The sequence below is a fragment of the Neolamprologus brichardi genome, chromosome 10 (genome assembly GCF_056152115.1).
Source record: "Neolamprologus brichardi isolate AB-2024 chromosome 10, ASM5615211v1, whole genome shotgun sequence".
Lineage (NCBI taxonomy): Eukaryota > Metazoa > Chordata > Actinopteri > Cichliformes > Cichlidae > Neolamprologus > Neolamprologus brichardi.
This window is the reverse complement of record NC_142113.1, coordinates 15,559,161-15,576,203: the sequence shown is the minus strand read 5'-3', so window position 1 is coordinate 15,576,203 and position 17,043 is coordinate 15,559,161. Positions and strand designations below refer to the sequence as shown.

General features: G+C 38.9%; 2 protein-coding genes across 2 annotated transcripts; both read left to right on the top strand.

Moving 5' to 3' along the window:
* Nucleotides 1–263: 263 nt before the first annotated feature.
* LOC118454848 (uncharacterized) lies at nucleotides 264–3,336 on the top strand. The gene is made up of 5 exons (XM_087846830.1): nucleotides 264–378; nucleotides 1,153–1,411; nucleotides 1,662–1,695; nucleotides 2,690–2,864; nucleotides 2,955–3,336. Exons 1-5 carry the CDS (start codon nucleotides 264–266, stop codon nucleotides 3,296–3,298), a joined length of 927 nt encoding a protein of 308 aa, XP_087702956.1. The 3' UTR covers nucleotides 3,299–3,336.
* A 6,488-nt stretch (nucleotides 3,337–9,824) lies between these two features.
* On the top strand, nucleotides 9,825–16,084 carry sms (spermine synthase). Its single transcript, XM_087847276.1, has 11 exons — nucleotides 9,825–9,966; nucleotides 11,023–11,143; nucleotides 12,992–13,079; nucleotides 13,418–13,482; nucleotides 13,563–13,738; nucleotides 13,868–14,024; nucleotides 14,196–14,283; nucleotides 14,513–14,627; nucleotides 14,722–14,801; nucleotides 15,024–15,139; nucleotides 15,664–16,084. Exons 1-11 carry the CDS (start codon nucleotides 9,921–9,923, stop codon nucleotides 15,692–15,694), a joined length of 1,083 nt encoding a protein of 360 aa, XP_087703402.1. The 5' UTR covers nucleotides 9,825–9,920; the 3' UTR covers nucleotides 15,695–16,084.
* The last annotated feature ends 959 nt before the right edge of the window (nucleotides 16,085–17,043 follow it).

The window sequence follows — 17,043 nt, the reverse complement described above, 5'->3', positions numbered from 1 at the left end:
TGGATGTCTGGTGATGGTTTGATGATTTAAAATGACTTTCAGTTGTAATATCCATTTGGTGTATGTAAAAGCAAATGGGTATTAAAAACAAACATTCAAAAACAATCGAATCATCCTGATTTACACAGTATCTCTGCACGCACTACAGCACTCTTTGTCTCATCACAGCCCATTTTCATACCATGCTGCTGAACTTTGACTCTGTGGAGCATCCCAGCTGACTGGGGATTAAAGCTGAGCATTAAAAACTCACATTGAGCCTCATGTGCTTTTTCGCCATTCTGTGTGCAAACATTTCTCTCTCAGCCCGTTGGAGTCACACATCGACTGTAAACATGAACATCTCGGGGATACATCAGGGGATGCTCAGGATGTATGGTGAGTTGGATCTTTACCTCAGGTGTGGGTGTTTCTAGTGGTTGGCAAGTGTTGCTTTTTATAGGGCTTATGGTAATTTCCCAGTTTGTTGTGTACTTCCTGTCATGCTATTGCAAATGCAGATTTTGTTTATATATTTATGTATAATTTCCATCATTATCTATCATGGCATGGAGATGGTGTTAAAAAAAGGATGATAAATAGGACAAGTTAGCAATGCTCTTGAGTACAATTTTAATAAGAGAAACCTATCAGTTTTCTCATCTTTGTATCTAATAGCAACCATATTATGAGTTTTTCTTCAAATAAGTACAGACGAATCTATATTTACATTGTTTCACTGAAAATCCAAAGCTGTGACAAATGCTGATAGAAACGTGTAACGTGAAAGCTGTAGTTTGAAAAAAATGCTAAAAAGATGCTTAGACAGTTGGTATTTTAATACCCATATGTTGTTTACCGTTTGCATATAGAACAAGTAAACACAAAGTGTGCGTGCAATTACACTATATGATGTGCACACGGTGGCCAACAGGATCTGATTTATGCTTGATCCTCCAACCATCTGACTGCCTTTAATCTGCTGGGATGATGGAATGACACAGTGTTCATTCTTTAATCCACGTGTACAATGCTCCCTCTGCAATCTTGATCACTCTCAGTATCCTCTGGGGGGTTGTGGTTCTGATTGGAATTGTTTATCACATTGTCATTTTGTCAACAAGCATTTTCTACACAATGACTGTTGACTTTTTCTCTGCATTTCTGGTTCAGGTGGATTTATTTTCAAACAGTGGAAGAAAAGATTTCTCCTTATAACTGCTGAAGGCAGTCTCCTGGTGTGCCATGATGCATCATCCCCTCCCAGCCAGCTGGTACTCTTGCAAAACAGTTGTGAGGCGATTGTGGAAGGCAAAGAGATCTTGGACCTACCTAAATTACCCTCTGGCAGGGGCAGAGATTGCTGCTTTGCTCTGATCCTGCCCCAGAATAAATATCTGCTGCTGCTGGCGGAAACCTCTGCAGAGTGCAGGTGTTGTGGGGCTTTCTCTGCTAACTCTTGGGCCTTGTTTTAGATTAATGCTGCACACATTTAAGTTTAATATAACAAAGTTTGAGTGGTTTGGGGAATATGCCTTTTTGACTATTTTGAAACATATATGTCAGGTGAAAGACACATTAGCTATGCATTCCAAAATTTCCAGCTATTCCATTGTTGTACATGAATTTATGTACATTATGTCTTGCATAAAGGTAATAACAATCGCTTTTTTCACTTTCAGCCATTGGGTGAACGTGCTGAAAAAAGTGAAAAAGGTAAGTTAATAACATATTTATATTATTTATAATTATGTGTAATAATTATTTACCAATAATGTTTACTATGTTCACCATCTATGTTTACCATCATTATTAATAATTGTAATTTGTTATCAAACAAAATAGATGAACTTGGTAGGACCGTCAGCAGGTTTTTTTTTCACATTAATGAAAAAAGAAATGATGTGATGCCCCATGTCAAAGAACATGGGGCATCACACCATGCTTTGTATGGCAGATTGGTCAGAGTAGCCATGGTGACCCCATCTACTTTGGTGCATACCACCTATCAAACCTTCTTGCAGACTATTTACACTCCTGGATGCTGCAGGATTTCCTTAGCCACACTGGAAAAAATGATGAGAAACTTGAAAAAGAGTTCAATGTGCTGACTTGTCCTTAAAATTCCCCAAATCGAGATTCCTGAAGTCAAGTATGTATCTGCAAGCGCTGAAAAAAACTAGAGCTTAGAGATACATACTGAAAGCGCCTGCTAGGGCACCTGTGTAGGCAGTCCATGTCACAACGGTCAAAGCTTTTAAAATCAAAAGGGAGACCTACACAATAGACAGGTAGTTTAAATGTTTCTGCCTGGTGTATGTGATTGCTATTCATTAAATGTATGTATCAAAGAGATGTTTAACATGAAACAATGAATGTAGACCTTGTAGTGGTGTTAGAAAGAAGGCTGTGAATCAGTGAGTCAGTAGGGCGAAAAAGTGTGAATATATTTTCAGAAAAATCACTATTAGCATGCAAAATCATATTTTCTGTACACACACAGACTATACACTACACTATGGAGTCTTTGAAAATTAGATTGATTGATTTACATAAAGAATGTGCTCTGCACTTTCAGAGAATCTTTTAATCCTTAGATTTTTTTTTGGTGTTGTAATCAGTCGATTAATTCATTTCTTTGAATTCCTGGTAGACATTGTGTTGGGAACATTATTTTTCTTTAACAGCATCTTCATTTTCTTTGCCACAGAGTCTCTCATCACCTCTCAGTCCTTGCAAGCGACATCAGATGCCACAACCACGTATTACTCTCCGAGATCTTGTGCCTGAGCAAATCCTGGATAAAGATCCACCAACTCCACCTGTCAGCGACACAGAGTCATCCTCCCCTGGGCCGATGACTGGCGCTTCCCCGAAGGAGAAAGGTGAGCACTGGTGTTTCTTCTATTTTCATGTAAAAAATATTGCATAGATAGTTTATTAAAACATGCTTTTCAAACTTTTCATTTCAACAGGCAGGAATTCTTCCCGTACTAAGTATCATAAAGGAGGTGCATATTCAGCAGGCTGTTTGCGTCACGGCACTATCAATAATGCCCAAGCAATGAAGGCAGTTTATCTGCTGATGGGAGGGGCTGCTGCTTCCTCTGCCATGGGTTATTTAGGCACATGCTCATCTTCTAATCTGGAAGCCAAAGCCCCGGATCTGCCACTCTGCACAGATTTCTCCAGCATGGGACCAGCAGGAGGGTACCACACTGGCACTCCTGCACTCGACTCCCCCCACTTTAACAGTTTTGACTTTGAAGTGGCAGACTCTGATTTTGACGCTTTTGATTGTGGTGGATTTACTTTCTAATAATCTGCTCGTTGGAGACTGTGGATACGGATATATTTAATGGTACTGAACAAGTTGTTCCCACATATTTTGTCAAAATGACAAAACCATGTGAGGATATTTTATTAAGGGATCAATAAAATAACCCTGAACGTCAGTCAGTAAACCTGCAATAATAGCATTGTTGCTCATGGGTGTAGTGGCAGTGAGTGTGAATTCAACACTGACATAAATATGATGTGCATTTAGGCAATAATACTGAGGTTCATCATTTTATTGTTGTGTTATTTTGTCACTATCATTTATCATAAAAAACATCAATTACAGCAACTTTAATAACACATGTGACTCCATCCTGTGGAAGAATATTGTGTGCTGTTTTGGTTTAAATGTTCCTCTGTGTTTAATGGAGGCTCTGGATATTATGGTTACTAATTGAAGACTGATAGCATGATACACTTAAGTACCATTTGTGCGTAGTGTTGAAAGAGTCTTAAAAATTATGTAATAACCCAGATTGGATTAAAATCCATCTGTAATAGATACATTGACAGTGTTCAGCTTTTGACCGAGGACAAACAACTAGAGCTCCCCTTAATCTTTTTTCAAGTACTGTGTTCCTTTCAAACATTCAGCTGTTAATTGTCCTTGGATTTATGTTGCATTCAAAGTAATTCTGTCTGAGTTCATTTCCTTTAAATGAATAAAAGCTTTGTGTGGAAATGTGTTTTACTTGTTCTCTTTGTGCAGTTAGTTACTAACCACCTAAACTGAATTTCTTGCAAATACTTTTAATAAAGAATATCCATTTTGCATTCAACTGAAACCAAGAAACTCAATAAAAGCCAAATTAAATTGAAATTAAAACAAAAAAAGGAGCAGGGAATGAAAAAAGACAATAACCCCCCACCCCAAATGGGGATACATATTATCACACTATGCAGTAGAGTAACATTAAACTAGTTTAATACTGTGTGACTGGCAGTTTGGTAATACCTGAACTAAAGCTATGTCAGAGGACACCTGATGGTGTGACACATAAGGCAGGAGTGAGGTCCCTGCTCACAACGTGCTTCTTATAAGTTATAACCAGTGTTGGGTAAGTTACTTTAAATTAGTAACTTAGTTACATTACTAGTTAATTCTATCAAAAGTAACTCAGTTACTTCAAGTTACTCGTTACTTTCAAAGTAACTAGTTACTAGGGAAAGTAACTTTGGTTTTACTCAGAATTCTCTTGTTAATGTGTTGCTTCCATAACTTTGACAGTCTTCTAGCTTGCTTACTTGCAACAAGTGCACTGTGCCACCTACCAATAGAAAAAATAATAATAACGTGCATATTTCCACGCGAGAAATCCCACGCCTGGACCATCGTTGACCGCGGCCATGATTCTAGCCTACGTCACAGCATCATGTGCGCTTTTTACATCCAACACAAAAACTGCAGTCGTGATGCTTTTGATTGTACTCGGAAATTCTGACTTCCGAGTAGGAAGATGTAGGCAACACCAGACTGCAGATGAGCTGCATACAGGGCTGGACTGGGACAAAAAATCATCCCGGGCATTTTGACTAGAGACTGGCCCACCATTATAGCAAAAATCATAAAGCCTTTGAATGAAAACAAACGCTGTTGTGACAGTGATGTTCACTGTCTTGATGGTATATATATGCATCAATCTATCAATCGTTTGTTGTAAGATTCAGATAATTATTTTTTAAAAGCGAGACATTTTAAATGACATAACAAAGAAAAGTATTTCTTTGTGCCCCCCTCTCCCTGTTAATGCCCTACCTGCCGCCCTGGCAACACTTTGCTAGATCCGCCCCTGCACAGTTACCAGCTGTCAGCTACATAGAAAAGGATCCTGGTGTTATTTCTCAGAAACAGTTCATAACTTCCCTTCAACTCATTTATGTGACCTAAAAGGTAGACCTGTTCAGCTCTGATGATTCAGTAAGGACATCTCCTGGTTTCATCATCATGTTTCCCTCTCACCACATAACCAAACCGATATCAAGACCAGCAGCTTTACAGCTGTGGCTCCAGCAAACATCAGCTGATACTAGAAATGAATATTAAATAAATTCTAACAACAGCTGATCAAGCTTAAACGTGCTGCTGTTGTTTAGCGCGACATCAGCTGGTTTCTTTCTGGCGCAAAGTGGGCGATAAACAAACAAGAGAGCCGATCAGCTGATCATTGATCAGTTTTCATGATTGAAGTAGAAACAGGAGAGGGAGGGGGGAGGATGAGAGAAGAAGAGGCAGCTGTGCAGCAAAGACACAGCATAACTCCAGCTTTGTGTCTTTTTCATTGTAGCTGAAGTCCGGGACAAACTGTGTGTCTTTTTACCTCAATACGAAACGCGCAATATTTTCTCTGAATACGAGACGATTCTGTTTTTTAAGGATGGTTGGAAACTCTAATAATTAACCTTATGAACAAAATAAAGTTCAACATCAGTAACATAGCACCTGATACTCGGACCAGCGGCTGCCTCTGGTCTCTGCTCCTCCTCCTGCCTCCCCTTTCTCTCATCCACCTGCTGCCTCCACCACTTGCTAATGTTACTGAATCTGTGGAAGCTCTGATAGCCACCACACGAAGTAACGAGTAACGACCCTATCTAAATCCCAGTAACGACTAGCATGTTCCTGATTTTGGCATAATAACTAGTTACCATGCTCGTTATCACAATAATAACGTAGTTACTGTAACGCGTTACTTAATAATGCGTTAGTCCCAACACTGGTTATAACTAAAATAATTTAACCATTCTACGTATGCAATACATAAAGTATATACAGTTTCTTCAGTAATTTGTGTTGAAAACTAAATAACACATATTAATTCTTTTTTGTTAATACTGTTAATACTTTTTATCATTACATAGTTACTAAAGTGACACAGGCACTAAAAGTACATTTTTGTCCATTATTTTCTTTTGTAGTTTAAAACGCTTTTAATAAGAAGCATTAGTTAACCAAACTAGACTTCTTCCTAGTGTAGCTTTGCAGTGATGCGACTATTTTTGAGGTAGCTTGCAAAGCTATGCTTCTTGAGAAAAATAGCTTTAACACTGTTTGGTAACTACTGTAATACATGGGTCACATCATCACTCTTTGAGTTTTCTCTTGTTCTCTTATTTAAATTAAATACAACAGACTGTTTTTTTTCTCTCACTGTAGCTGCTCACCAATCAAGTCACTTATGAAGTGAAATCAAATTCCTTCTATTTGTGTAAATGCATGCAGTCTTAATCACCTTCCTGGCACAGCAGCAGCTTAAGACAGTCATAAAAGCCTGTGTGTGACTTCACTGATACCCTTATAGACCCATATAGAGCCAAGGTTCACGAGAGTTTGTAATTAACACTGTTCTTAATATTCTCTCTTTGTTCATGCACTAAGTTGGGGTTTTTTAAGTTAAAAAAAAGTAACTAAACATCATCAGTACCTCTGTCCTACTTGCAGTGGAGTGAAATCTGTGAGTATTCTCTACGCAAGGTCAGTCAGGTTTTCAGCATGTGCTTGGAGTCTGCCAAACTTTCCACTCTGCTCCTGTTTGTGATATGAACCCAGGCCACAGCCAGGGTGAAAAGAGTGTCCAGTTTAAGAACAACATCATGCCTCTGTTTTTTTTTAAGGGTTATTTTTTCGTAGTGGAAATTATTCTATGTGCTTACAGTATAAAGTATGAAAGTGAGTGTTAAGTCTTAAAGTAGTGTTAAGTCTGAGGCCATGGTTCACTGTTGGAAAACGGTGGACTGCTTCCTCTGGGTTGTGAGTGAGTTGCTGCCTTCTGAGAGGCCTTTGGACAGGTAGACCAGTGAGGCACCGAAAACTGTCACAGAAAGGATGCTGAGCAGGCAGTCAATCTGCCTTCCAAACGTCCACTTTACTAATTAGGTCTGGAGGGATTCTTAAACACTTTACCTGGCTTTGGTGGTGGGACCCAGCCTTACAAATAGTCCATGGATCTGGCACATCCACAGCTCAGGATAGAGCTGCTTTTCCTTTGCTCAGAAAGAGTTTGATGAGATGGCTCGGGCGTCTGATTAGAATACCATCTGGGACACTTTCTTTTGGAGGTTTTCCAGGCATGACCAGCTGGAGCTGTAGATTGCTTGAGGGATTACTATGTGCTCAAGTTATGGAGCAACTGGAAAATCCTGCCTGGCAATGTTTCCAGCAAATTGAAATCTATTGCTGGGGAGAAACGAGAGACCCCTGGTGTGCTCACCTAGTCTCCTGCAACTGTGAGCTGACTTGGGAATACTAGAAGAAGATTAAAAAAAAATGAATAAACAAACTATTAACTAATCTAGTCCCTCAAATATTTCAAAATAAAGGTACTTTTATTGTGAATCCATAAAAACAATTATTTACAATTGCTGGTAGCAACCAAAATCTTTTCTTTCTTTCTTTTTAACAAAATTAAAAAGTCACAGAAGAATCAGGATTCAGGTCTTTAAATTTTCTAAGCCAGCCATACAGTCATAAATCAGCCAGATTAGCTAGACAATTAGCCTGCATTTAAAGACACCTAAGGTTTAGCTTACTAATTTAGCAGCACACATGACCATGGTTTCTTAACGTCTACAAACAGAAATATCTTCAGAGAGAGGTTTGGGCACTTATAAACAATATCAGTATCACAGCAGTCTGTGTAACTTAAGTACACAACAAAATAGACACTATAAATAACAATAAAATGTCTAAAACCACCACCAAAAACAAACATAGCAAAGAAAGCAAATTTGGTTGCTAAAACAAGACAGAAAACATGAAAATGATATCAATAAAATCATTTTCATGACAGCAAAAATAAATTAGGAATCATTTTGATGATCACCACTGCAAATCCAGTTAGAGGCCAGAAGGCTTTTTTAAAAAAAAAAATAAATAAATAAATTGTTGGAGCCTGAAAGCTAACAAGATGTGCAACTGTCTCTCCCCCCAGGCTGTTATACTAAGGACTCATTTAGCCCTTTTGACAAACTCTTGAAAAGAGTGAACGTGCACACACACACACTCATTCATGAATGCTGAATGCTGTGTACATTTATAAGTAAATATTGCCTTTTTAAGGTGTGTAATGTGTAAAGTGACAAAGAAAAGACGTCTTGTTTAATCTTAGGATTGTACTGCATGTGCGAATTTACATTGTGTAATCACATATGTATAATAATAATAGTAATATAAAGGTAATATAATAACATAATATAAATGATGTATACTGGCTGAACAAGCATTGACAAAGGTCTTTTTCATTCACATCCTTTTTTCTGAACATACAATAACAATATTATTTTATTATTTTAGAGGCTTGGCATTCAAGTAGTGCTTAACAAATTTATTAGACCGCCTGTCACAAAAACAAGAAAACAAATCTTTTACAAATCTGTTAAAAACTTGTTTAAAACTAAAACGTTAATTTGAAGCATCATAATTGAAATTGCAGCAACAAAAAATAAATATATATTTTTAGCAATTACCAGTGCTGTCAGTTCAGCTGTGGCATAAGCCTCACATTGGGTGGTGGTCTTTTAAATTTGTTGACAGGAGTCAGGAGTCTATCTTAAAAGAAATGTGTCAATAGTCATATGCAGCTTTGCTGACAAGTACAGTCTTCTTGGCAGCCAGTTAGAGCCTACAAAATACAAAGTCTCGTCCTACAGCATTCTGAGGAAGTATTCCAAGTACAATACCCCGCATCTGTTTACGTATATCTGCCCTCATGATGGAAATGTAAATTTGTAACACGGCACCGCATGTGCAACAGTTTCTCCCCCCCCCCCCCCGGGCTGTCTAAATATCTCAGATCAGCCCTCTTTACAAACTTGTAAAGAAAGAATAAACATGCGTGCACGCACATTTTCATATGCAATACCTTTAGGTAGGAGTCCTGTGTGTATTTTGTAGCTCAGTATTGTGTTTTTATGATGTGTAAAGTGACAAAAAAGAAATATATCTTTAAAACTAGTCACTGTACTTAATATGCATGAAATTGTTGAACAGAACATACAAAGAAATAAAGATAAAAAATAAAGTAAAAACAAATATAGAATAATCATAAGAGTACAAGAGTGGTTCCTTATAATCCAGGGCCTTGTTACAGAGGGCTTGCTGGTTGTTTGAAAGATTCAGGTTTGCTGGCTGTACTTTGCAGATCTGGAAACTATGTCCATCTTTCATGTATGAGACTCCCCTTTTGTAAACTAGAGTCAGTTAAAAAACAAGATACTTTTCCATTATGCGTTGTAGGACATGATAAAAGAGAAAAGTTCTGTGCAGTCACACACGAAGTGGGACAGATGGTAACAATATCTGCAGATGTGTTTGATTATAGGATGTGTAACATCATGCGCTCAATGCAATGACTGTGAAACGTTTTAACAGTCGCTGATTGAATGAGATTAAAATCAAAATTCCCACTTGTCCTGATTAACGCATGGTGATGTCGTGAATGCCCACCTTGACGTCAGCCGCAGCCAATAGGATTTCACGGTCATTGCAGAAGCCCTGCCCACTTTAGCAAGTGCAGTCTGTAGCGGTAACAGGGTCCGCCCCCTGTCTCTGCAGATAAAGGGTCGCAGTCTGCTATCCCAGGCATGGATGACGGTTGTAGTGAGACATGGCAGTGCGACATTACACTCTCGACTTCAACCTCTCTACAGCAGGTAGGAGGAAGGTGATGCATAGCTGACTGTAGGAGGGTCTTTCGTTACATTTCGTTATGCATCAGGGCTGCATGCTTTGCTAGCCTGCTAATTTTGGCCTGCTAATTGATAGTCAATACTGCCAGGATTATAAAGTGCCACTGGTACGTTGCCCATGTTTAGGCACTATATGCATTTGCCCTAGTGCTATGCTGCTTGTGCCCACCAGTACAAACCCCTGTCCGTAGGCAGGTACGGCTTGACACTGGTAGGCCACTATTAGCTCGTGAACTGTCACATCAGTATGCATATTTAATGTCAATGGCACATATTTACAGGTCAGCGTAAATGTCTGTTTAGCAGGCATCTTTGTGGATAATGCAGCGCAAGCAACTACGGTTGAAACCAAAGTCACATCACTGTCAGTGCAGCATAAGCTTCTAATTCAAGCTCAGTTAGCTTTGGCTAGCATGGCTATGATTAGCCTAGCCGTGTTAGCAAGTCTCTATAATCAATAACAGAGGGCCCGAGCGATCTCATCAAATAGTTGCGAAAAGTACAGCTTGAATTAATATAATGCGGATATGTTTTATGACTTATAGGACTTATACAGGTGTGTCTGTTTCGTAAGTATAAATTATAACATCAAGTGTGAGTAATCGTTGTTTAATCATGCAGCACGCGCTCTTCGTCGACCTAAGTCTGTGACCCCGTTAACACTCGATAATCATTAAACACATGTAGTAAATTGGCACCCGTGCGCTTTGAGGGCTCTGCCAGACATTTATAGTCCAATAAAATCGTCCAGGAAGACGTGCATTTCTGCCATTGTTGTGGTTTTACCATTAACTGATAGTGGTGTGAGAATGAAGCTATGAAGATTCTCTCAAACTGTCATTATAGGCGCTTTTTTTTTTCTTCTTTTTTTTTTTAAACCCCTTTGTTTCAGAAGTCTGTTTAGAGGAACCAAAGTTTATCACAGATAATAAATTAAGTATATGATACTGAAAGTGAAGTGCAGCTGTATTTGATTAATATATTTTTGTTCACATCAGATTTATTTGCTCCCTCTTTCAGTTGACCCTGCCTCGACAGTGTCTGGTCTGCTGTCTATATTTCATGAACAGGAACTGACGGAGACTATTCATGATACAGATGGGCATGGTTACCTTGCTACCTTTGTGGGCAAGAATGGCAGGTAAGGTCAATATTTTTCACAAACAAGTGACTCCTTCAGTCTAATTATAACTCTGTAGCAGTAAAACTTGGATTACTAAATCCTAATTGGGCAAAACATTTTGTGTATTAGGATGTGATAACTTAAAGCTAATCTGGCTAGCGTAATGTACTTGTTGGCTCTTCTTCAATCAGATTTGTGTCTGTATAAATAAATAATAGGGGTGCAACAATACTCATATTGATATTGAACCGTTCGATACAGTGCTTTCGGTTCGGTACGCATATGTATCGAACAATACAAAATTTTTAATTTATTTTATCAACTTTTCTTCTGACGATGCTGTTTGTGTTGAGCGCTCAGTGGATCTGTGCTCGACAGTGCAGCCTAGGCGGAGTAATCGAACGCAGATTCACTGAGTGCAGGGCAAGCTAGCGAGACAGAAGTTAAGCTCTCCTTGCAACATGGCAAATTGAACCTTACCCACCCTAATTCAGATCTGCCGTTTGAAACTATTTTGGTTTTCATGTGACGTATGACCCTGAAGGTAAGCGCGTCATGGACAAAAGTAAAACGGTATGTTGGATGTGCCACGCAATTGTCAGTTACATTGGTGGGAACAAGTGCATTAGCGCAGTTTGCTCGTTAACGTGTTGGCCGTCCAGCCCCACGCACGGGGCGATCCGCGGTAGCTCGTTAACGGAGATTTGCCGTGTTGTGGTGTTAACGTCATTTCAACGAGTTTAACGCTGACAGCACTAGTGGGAACACAACGACTATGACTGCACATTTACTCCGACATCATCCTAGTGCAAAGACAAGTGGAAGCAGACAAAAACAACAAGCACGCATGCTACAAACTTTACCCGAGTCATTTAGCCCAGCGGTCCCAACCTTTTTTGCGCCACAGACCGGTTTATGCCCGACAATATTTTCATGGACCGGCCTTTAAGGTGTGGCGAATAAATAAAACAAAATAAAACTAGTACCGGTACCGAAAAAAATAATTTATTCATAACACACGTGAAAAGACCAAGGAAAACAGAGTAAACGATAACAAAATAACGCTGAAAACCGATTAAAAACTATACATTTCACACCTGAGCCTCAACTCTCGCGGCCCGGTACCGGTCCGAGGCCCGGGGGTTGGGGACCGCTGATTTAGACAGCCGTTAGCACATGATTCTCCTTATGGGGACCTGATATGTTTAATATGCTGCTGAGAATATAGCCCAGAAGAATCGTATAGTATAGCTTTTATTTTGGAAAGAGCCATTTCTCTGTAATAAACTCTCTTTTCCAAAGATGAGTGATTCCTCAATCAGAGATTTATTTTTTTATTACTTTGTTGTTTCAGCAACATTAAATTTAAAAACTGTACTTTTGAGTTAAAATATATATTTATAATTTTAATAAATGACAAATTAAAAAGGATGAACATTTTTTTTTTTTTTTTTTTGTATCGAAAAAAAATATCGAACCGTACTGTGAATTTTGTGTATCGTTGCACCCCTAATAAATAAGTGTACTAATTATCCCAAAGCCAGGATGTGTTTTTACCAAATTTGGGTCTTTGGGGAGGTCTAAAACTTCTGTTGTCTGACTCTCTAAACAATGTGTACGGCTTCTTGATGGACTTCCTGATAAATCCTGAGCATGCTTCTAGTTGGACAGCATTGCAGGAATGTTTCAGTTAATTCTTCAAACTTTAAAAATATTACCCTTCAAACTTCTTTGCAACAGAGGAACTTTTCACAGCTTCCTCTGAGGGTTCGCGTTGCACACATTGGGTGTCTTTTTTTTGTTTTTAGTTTAGTGTTCCTCTAACTTTGTTTTGCATCGTTTTCTCTTTCCTACATCAATTCTCAGGTTTGTTGTCCTGCGTGTGCACTCCCAGGGGCTGGTCACAGTTGATTTGCAGTGTTACGAAGATGACGACATTGCACAGCTAGACAACGTAAGAGCATACACAGGGCTCTTGTTTTTACCAACATTGAAACTAATAAGGTTAAACATCTCTGGGACTATATAATGATAACCCAACCCTTTTTGACCTTAGGCCTCTTTAGTGCCTGTCAAAAGATGCTTACAGTTACTGTCTGTGTACTGGCTTCCTGTATTTAAACACTTTCACATCCCTAAATGCTAGTGCATACATGGAGGGTTAAATTACACCAACTATGGTGTTGTTTACTCCCTATGTGTTTTGCGTTAGGGTTGTCTGTGTAGCAATATGAAACCTTTCACAAATTTGGTGAAAGTGGCATTTAAGCTGCATCTGTTCTTACTCCACAGCTTTTGAATGCACTGGAAAATAAGCTAAAAGTTCTCTTAAATGGCAATATTACAAGGATTAAAAAGTAAGTATCACTATATTGTTCTCGTAAATGTATCGTACTTCATGGTGCAGTATTATTTATCCCCCCCCACCTCCCAAAAGGCTTCCAGCCCTTTTGCGAGGAGCAAAAGTTGACCGCTACTGGCCCACAGCCGATGGCAGACTAATTGAGTATGACATTGACAAGGTGGTGTATGAAGAGGATTCTGAATACCAAAACATAAAGATTTTGCACTCACAGCAGTATGGGAATATTCTAGTTCTGGATGGAGACGTTAGTAAGTATATAAATCATGGCATGTTGCTTGCACACAAGATTTTGTTTTTTCAAAATGACTGTTTAACGTAGTAGATTCAGTCTAATAAGAATTATTTGTTTTGCCTTTAAAAACAAATTTTTCTTGCAGACCTTGCAGAGAGTGACTCTGCCTACACCCAGGCCATCACAGGCAGTGGAAAAGAAAACTACGCTGGAAAAGAAGTATTGATTTTAGGAGGAGGTGATGGAGGAATACTTGCTGAGTTGGTCAAACAAAAGCCAAAGATGATCACCATGGTGGAGATATCCTTTACTGGGCTTTTATTTGAGTGACTTTGTTCATATTAAAGCAAACATTCACTTTTTTTAGATCACTCCAAATCACAACAGCGGCTACCTCAAGGAGCTTAGATTTGCATTATTCTCAGTGTAATTCTGTGTGTGCATCTGACTGTTCCTTAATAAAGCTTCTACATTGACCAGAAGGTGATAGATGGGTGCAAAAAATACATGAGGAAGACTTGTGGTGATATCCTGGATAACCTGAAGGGAGACTGTTACCAAGTGAGTGCTGAATTGGTTTTTGTTTTGTTTTTTTGTGTGTGCGCATTTGCTCAAAATGTATTTTCTGTATGACTATACCATGCACAAACGTGTTGCTTGCATAGTCTTTAATCTTAGTGTGCGTTATTAATATTTATTTTTAAAGCAGCAATAGGCAGTGACAAGAGTTTTGAAGCAGGGGTAAATTGAAGATGCATTTTGAATAATGTCCTCGTCTCATGGATTGCAGATATTAATTCAGGACTGTGTTCCCTTGCTGAAGAAGTATGTCCAGGAAGGAAGGACATTTGATTATGTTATTAATGACCTCACTGCAATCCCAATATCCACCTTGCCAGAAGAAGGTATTGATAACAATAGCCATACATCAGGAAAGGTGGCACACAGGTGCAGTGTGAAGAAATGTTTAACTTGTCACATGCTGTCTGGTTTCTGTAGACTCTACGTGGGAGTTCCTGCGTCTCATTTTAGATCTATCTATAAAAGTGCTGCATCCCAGTGGGAAGTATTTCACACAGGTGAGTCTGCTCCTAATTTACCATACAGTTCATCATTGGGGGATTTTGTCAATACTTTTTTTAAAGGTGAACTAAATATTTTATTTGAAAGACTTCATGCTGTGAGAAAGTGGATAACGGGGAAACAATGACCAAGCATTAGAACGCATAATTTCTACTGTGTCAGGGCCTAATTATTTATCTGTATGAGTCTCATGAATCTTTTCTGCTACTGGCCATCAGGGCAACAGCGCAAATCTGACTGAGGCACTGAATCTGTTTGAGGAACGGCTGGGAAGGCTCTCGTGTCCAGTGGACTTCCGCAAAGAAGTGGTGTGTGTTCCTTCCTACCTGGAGCAGTATCCTTTCTATCAAGTCCCATAATTTATAAAAATGTTTACTGAATTGAAGTATTAAGGCTAGGTTATCATTTCTGCTTTATTAGAAGAGAAATTAAATAATGGTGTTTTGTTCTTATACTGTGAGGGAGAAATTGAAAGTGTCTGCTTTAAAACAACCAAACAAACCCCAGACATTCAGGCACTGTCATAGGTCACCATTGCATATGGGCTGATTATTAAAATTGGGATATTTGCTTGTTGTGGTCACCTGATCCTGCCATTGTAGTTTAGTTAGCAGGCACATTAGGACCATCTGATTTTAATAATCCAGTCTAAGCGTCTGTTTGCAGGTGCCGCTTGCACGCACTGCAGCACTATGCACTCTAAACACCACTGATCTAATTGAAAAACGGTCTACTAACACACCAAAGCCACATGCAGATGAATAAAGATGGTCTTCCACATCTATCTAGCTCAGTTTCAATCCAGTCGAACGTTTATTTATTTTTGTGTACATGTGTAGTCCTTAACTCGACTATCAGATGGGTTTTTTACACCGCTTGGAAAAAGTAAACAAGTTATCTCCTGAAATTCTCAGCAGCTGGAATGTGAAGGCTCCTAATTTCTTCTGTACCCCTCAGTTGTACGCAAATTGAATGCAGCCTGAAAATTGGAGGCCACACAAAATTCAGTTTAGTTTTAAATGTTAGAAACTATTCAGATATTCCAAAGTCTGAATTGTTCACACGCCTCTGTGCACATTGGTGAGCTTCTGCTGACTGACTAAGACGACTGACTGACTAATTTGCTGTTTTCGGTTAACAAACACTGACTAAAAAACACTCCAGCTTAAACCAGTCAAGCGCGCGCGTGTGTGTGTGTGTGTGTGTGTGTGTGTGTGTGTGTGTGTGTGTGTGTGTGTGTGTGTGTGTGTGTGTGTGTGTGTGTGTGTGTGTGTGTGTGTGTGTGTGTGTGTGTGTGTGTGTGTGTGTGTGTGTGTGTGTGTGTGTGTGTGTGTGTGTGTGTGTGTGTGTGTGTGTGTGTGTGTGTCTTTTTCTATAGCTGACTGAGTTCTCCTCGAGGCATAATTGCAGTTTTATCATCCCCATTCTTTTAATTTTACAACTTGTCAGTTGTATTGTTTGTTACTTGTCCACTTGCATGTGCTCTGAAGGAGCTGTTGGAACACTGATTTTTTTTTATTTTTTTTTTTATTTTTTTTATATACACTGATAATGTGGATTAACTCATTTCCCATACATATGTACTCATTTTCTGTAATCTTGAGTTATGAAGTTGAATGAACGTGCCTCTGCGTGAGCCAGTGCACAGGTGCAGCATACCCAAAGTGTCACTTTTATGCTTAATTTTTGTTGCTGCCTTTCAAATGTGATTTCTTTCAGGGTGTGTTAAGGTGGTCATGCCCAGTGAGACTGAGGGGCTTAAATCAAAGTGTTTTAAAAGGGAAACTATTTCTCCGAAGTTACTGCCACCTCTGCTTGTGCTGTTTTGTCATGTTTTATCGGCACCTTTTTGTTTTTTCCTGATATAAAGTTTTTGTTAAGACTGTATTAGGTGCACGTAAAGGACGGTGAATGTAGCTTGCATATACAGTACAATGCACATTTGATCTACCCTGTGGGACATTTATTTATTTATTTCATCAAATGCTGTCCTTTCCTGCTTGAGATGATTTTGACCATCTATGATTAAACTGTTTTTGGGGGAAACGTACCTGTGGTGTTTGACTCATTCCTCTTGAGCACTGTTATCTTAAGAAAAATGCAAGAGACCGGAAAATGTGACTGTTTTCCTCGTAAGAACTAATATTTGTCCAAAACTTAAAGTACCAGTTTGTCAGTCAAAATCTTAAAGCTTAAGTAATCAAATCTAAAAAAATAAGGCAGAGGTTAAAAATGTCA

Coding starts and splice junctions, on each gene's coding strand:
- sms (XM_087847276.1), top strand. CDS start 9,921: ATGGCAGTGCGACATTACACTCTCGACTTCAACCTCTCTACAGCAG. Junction 9,967..11,022: donor CTTCAACCTCTCTACAGCAG/GTAGGAGGAAGG, acceptor TCCCTCTTTCAG/TTGACCCTGCCTCGACAGTG. Junction 15,140..15,663: donor GTTCCTTCCTACCTGGAGCA/GTATCCTTTCTA, acceptor CTCGACTATCAG/ATGGGTTTTTTACACCGCTT.
- LOC118454848 (XM_087846830.1), top strand. CDS start 264: ATGTGCTTTTTCGCCATTCTGTGTGCAAACATTTCTCTCTCAGCCCGT. Junction 379..1,152: donor GGGGATGCTCAGGATGTATG/GTGAGTTGGATC, acceptor TTTCTGGTTCAG/GTGGATTTATTTTCAAACAG. Junction 1,412..1,661: donor GAAACCTCTGCAGAGTGCAG/GTGTTGTGGGGC, acceptor TTTCACTTTCAG/CCATTGGGTGAACGTGCTGA.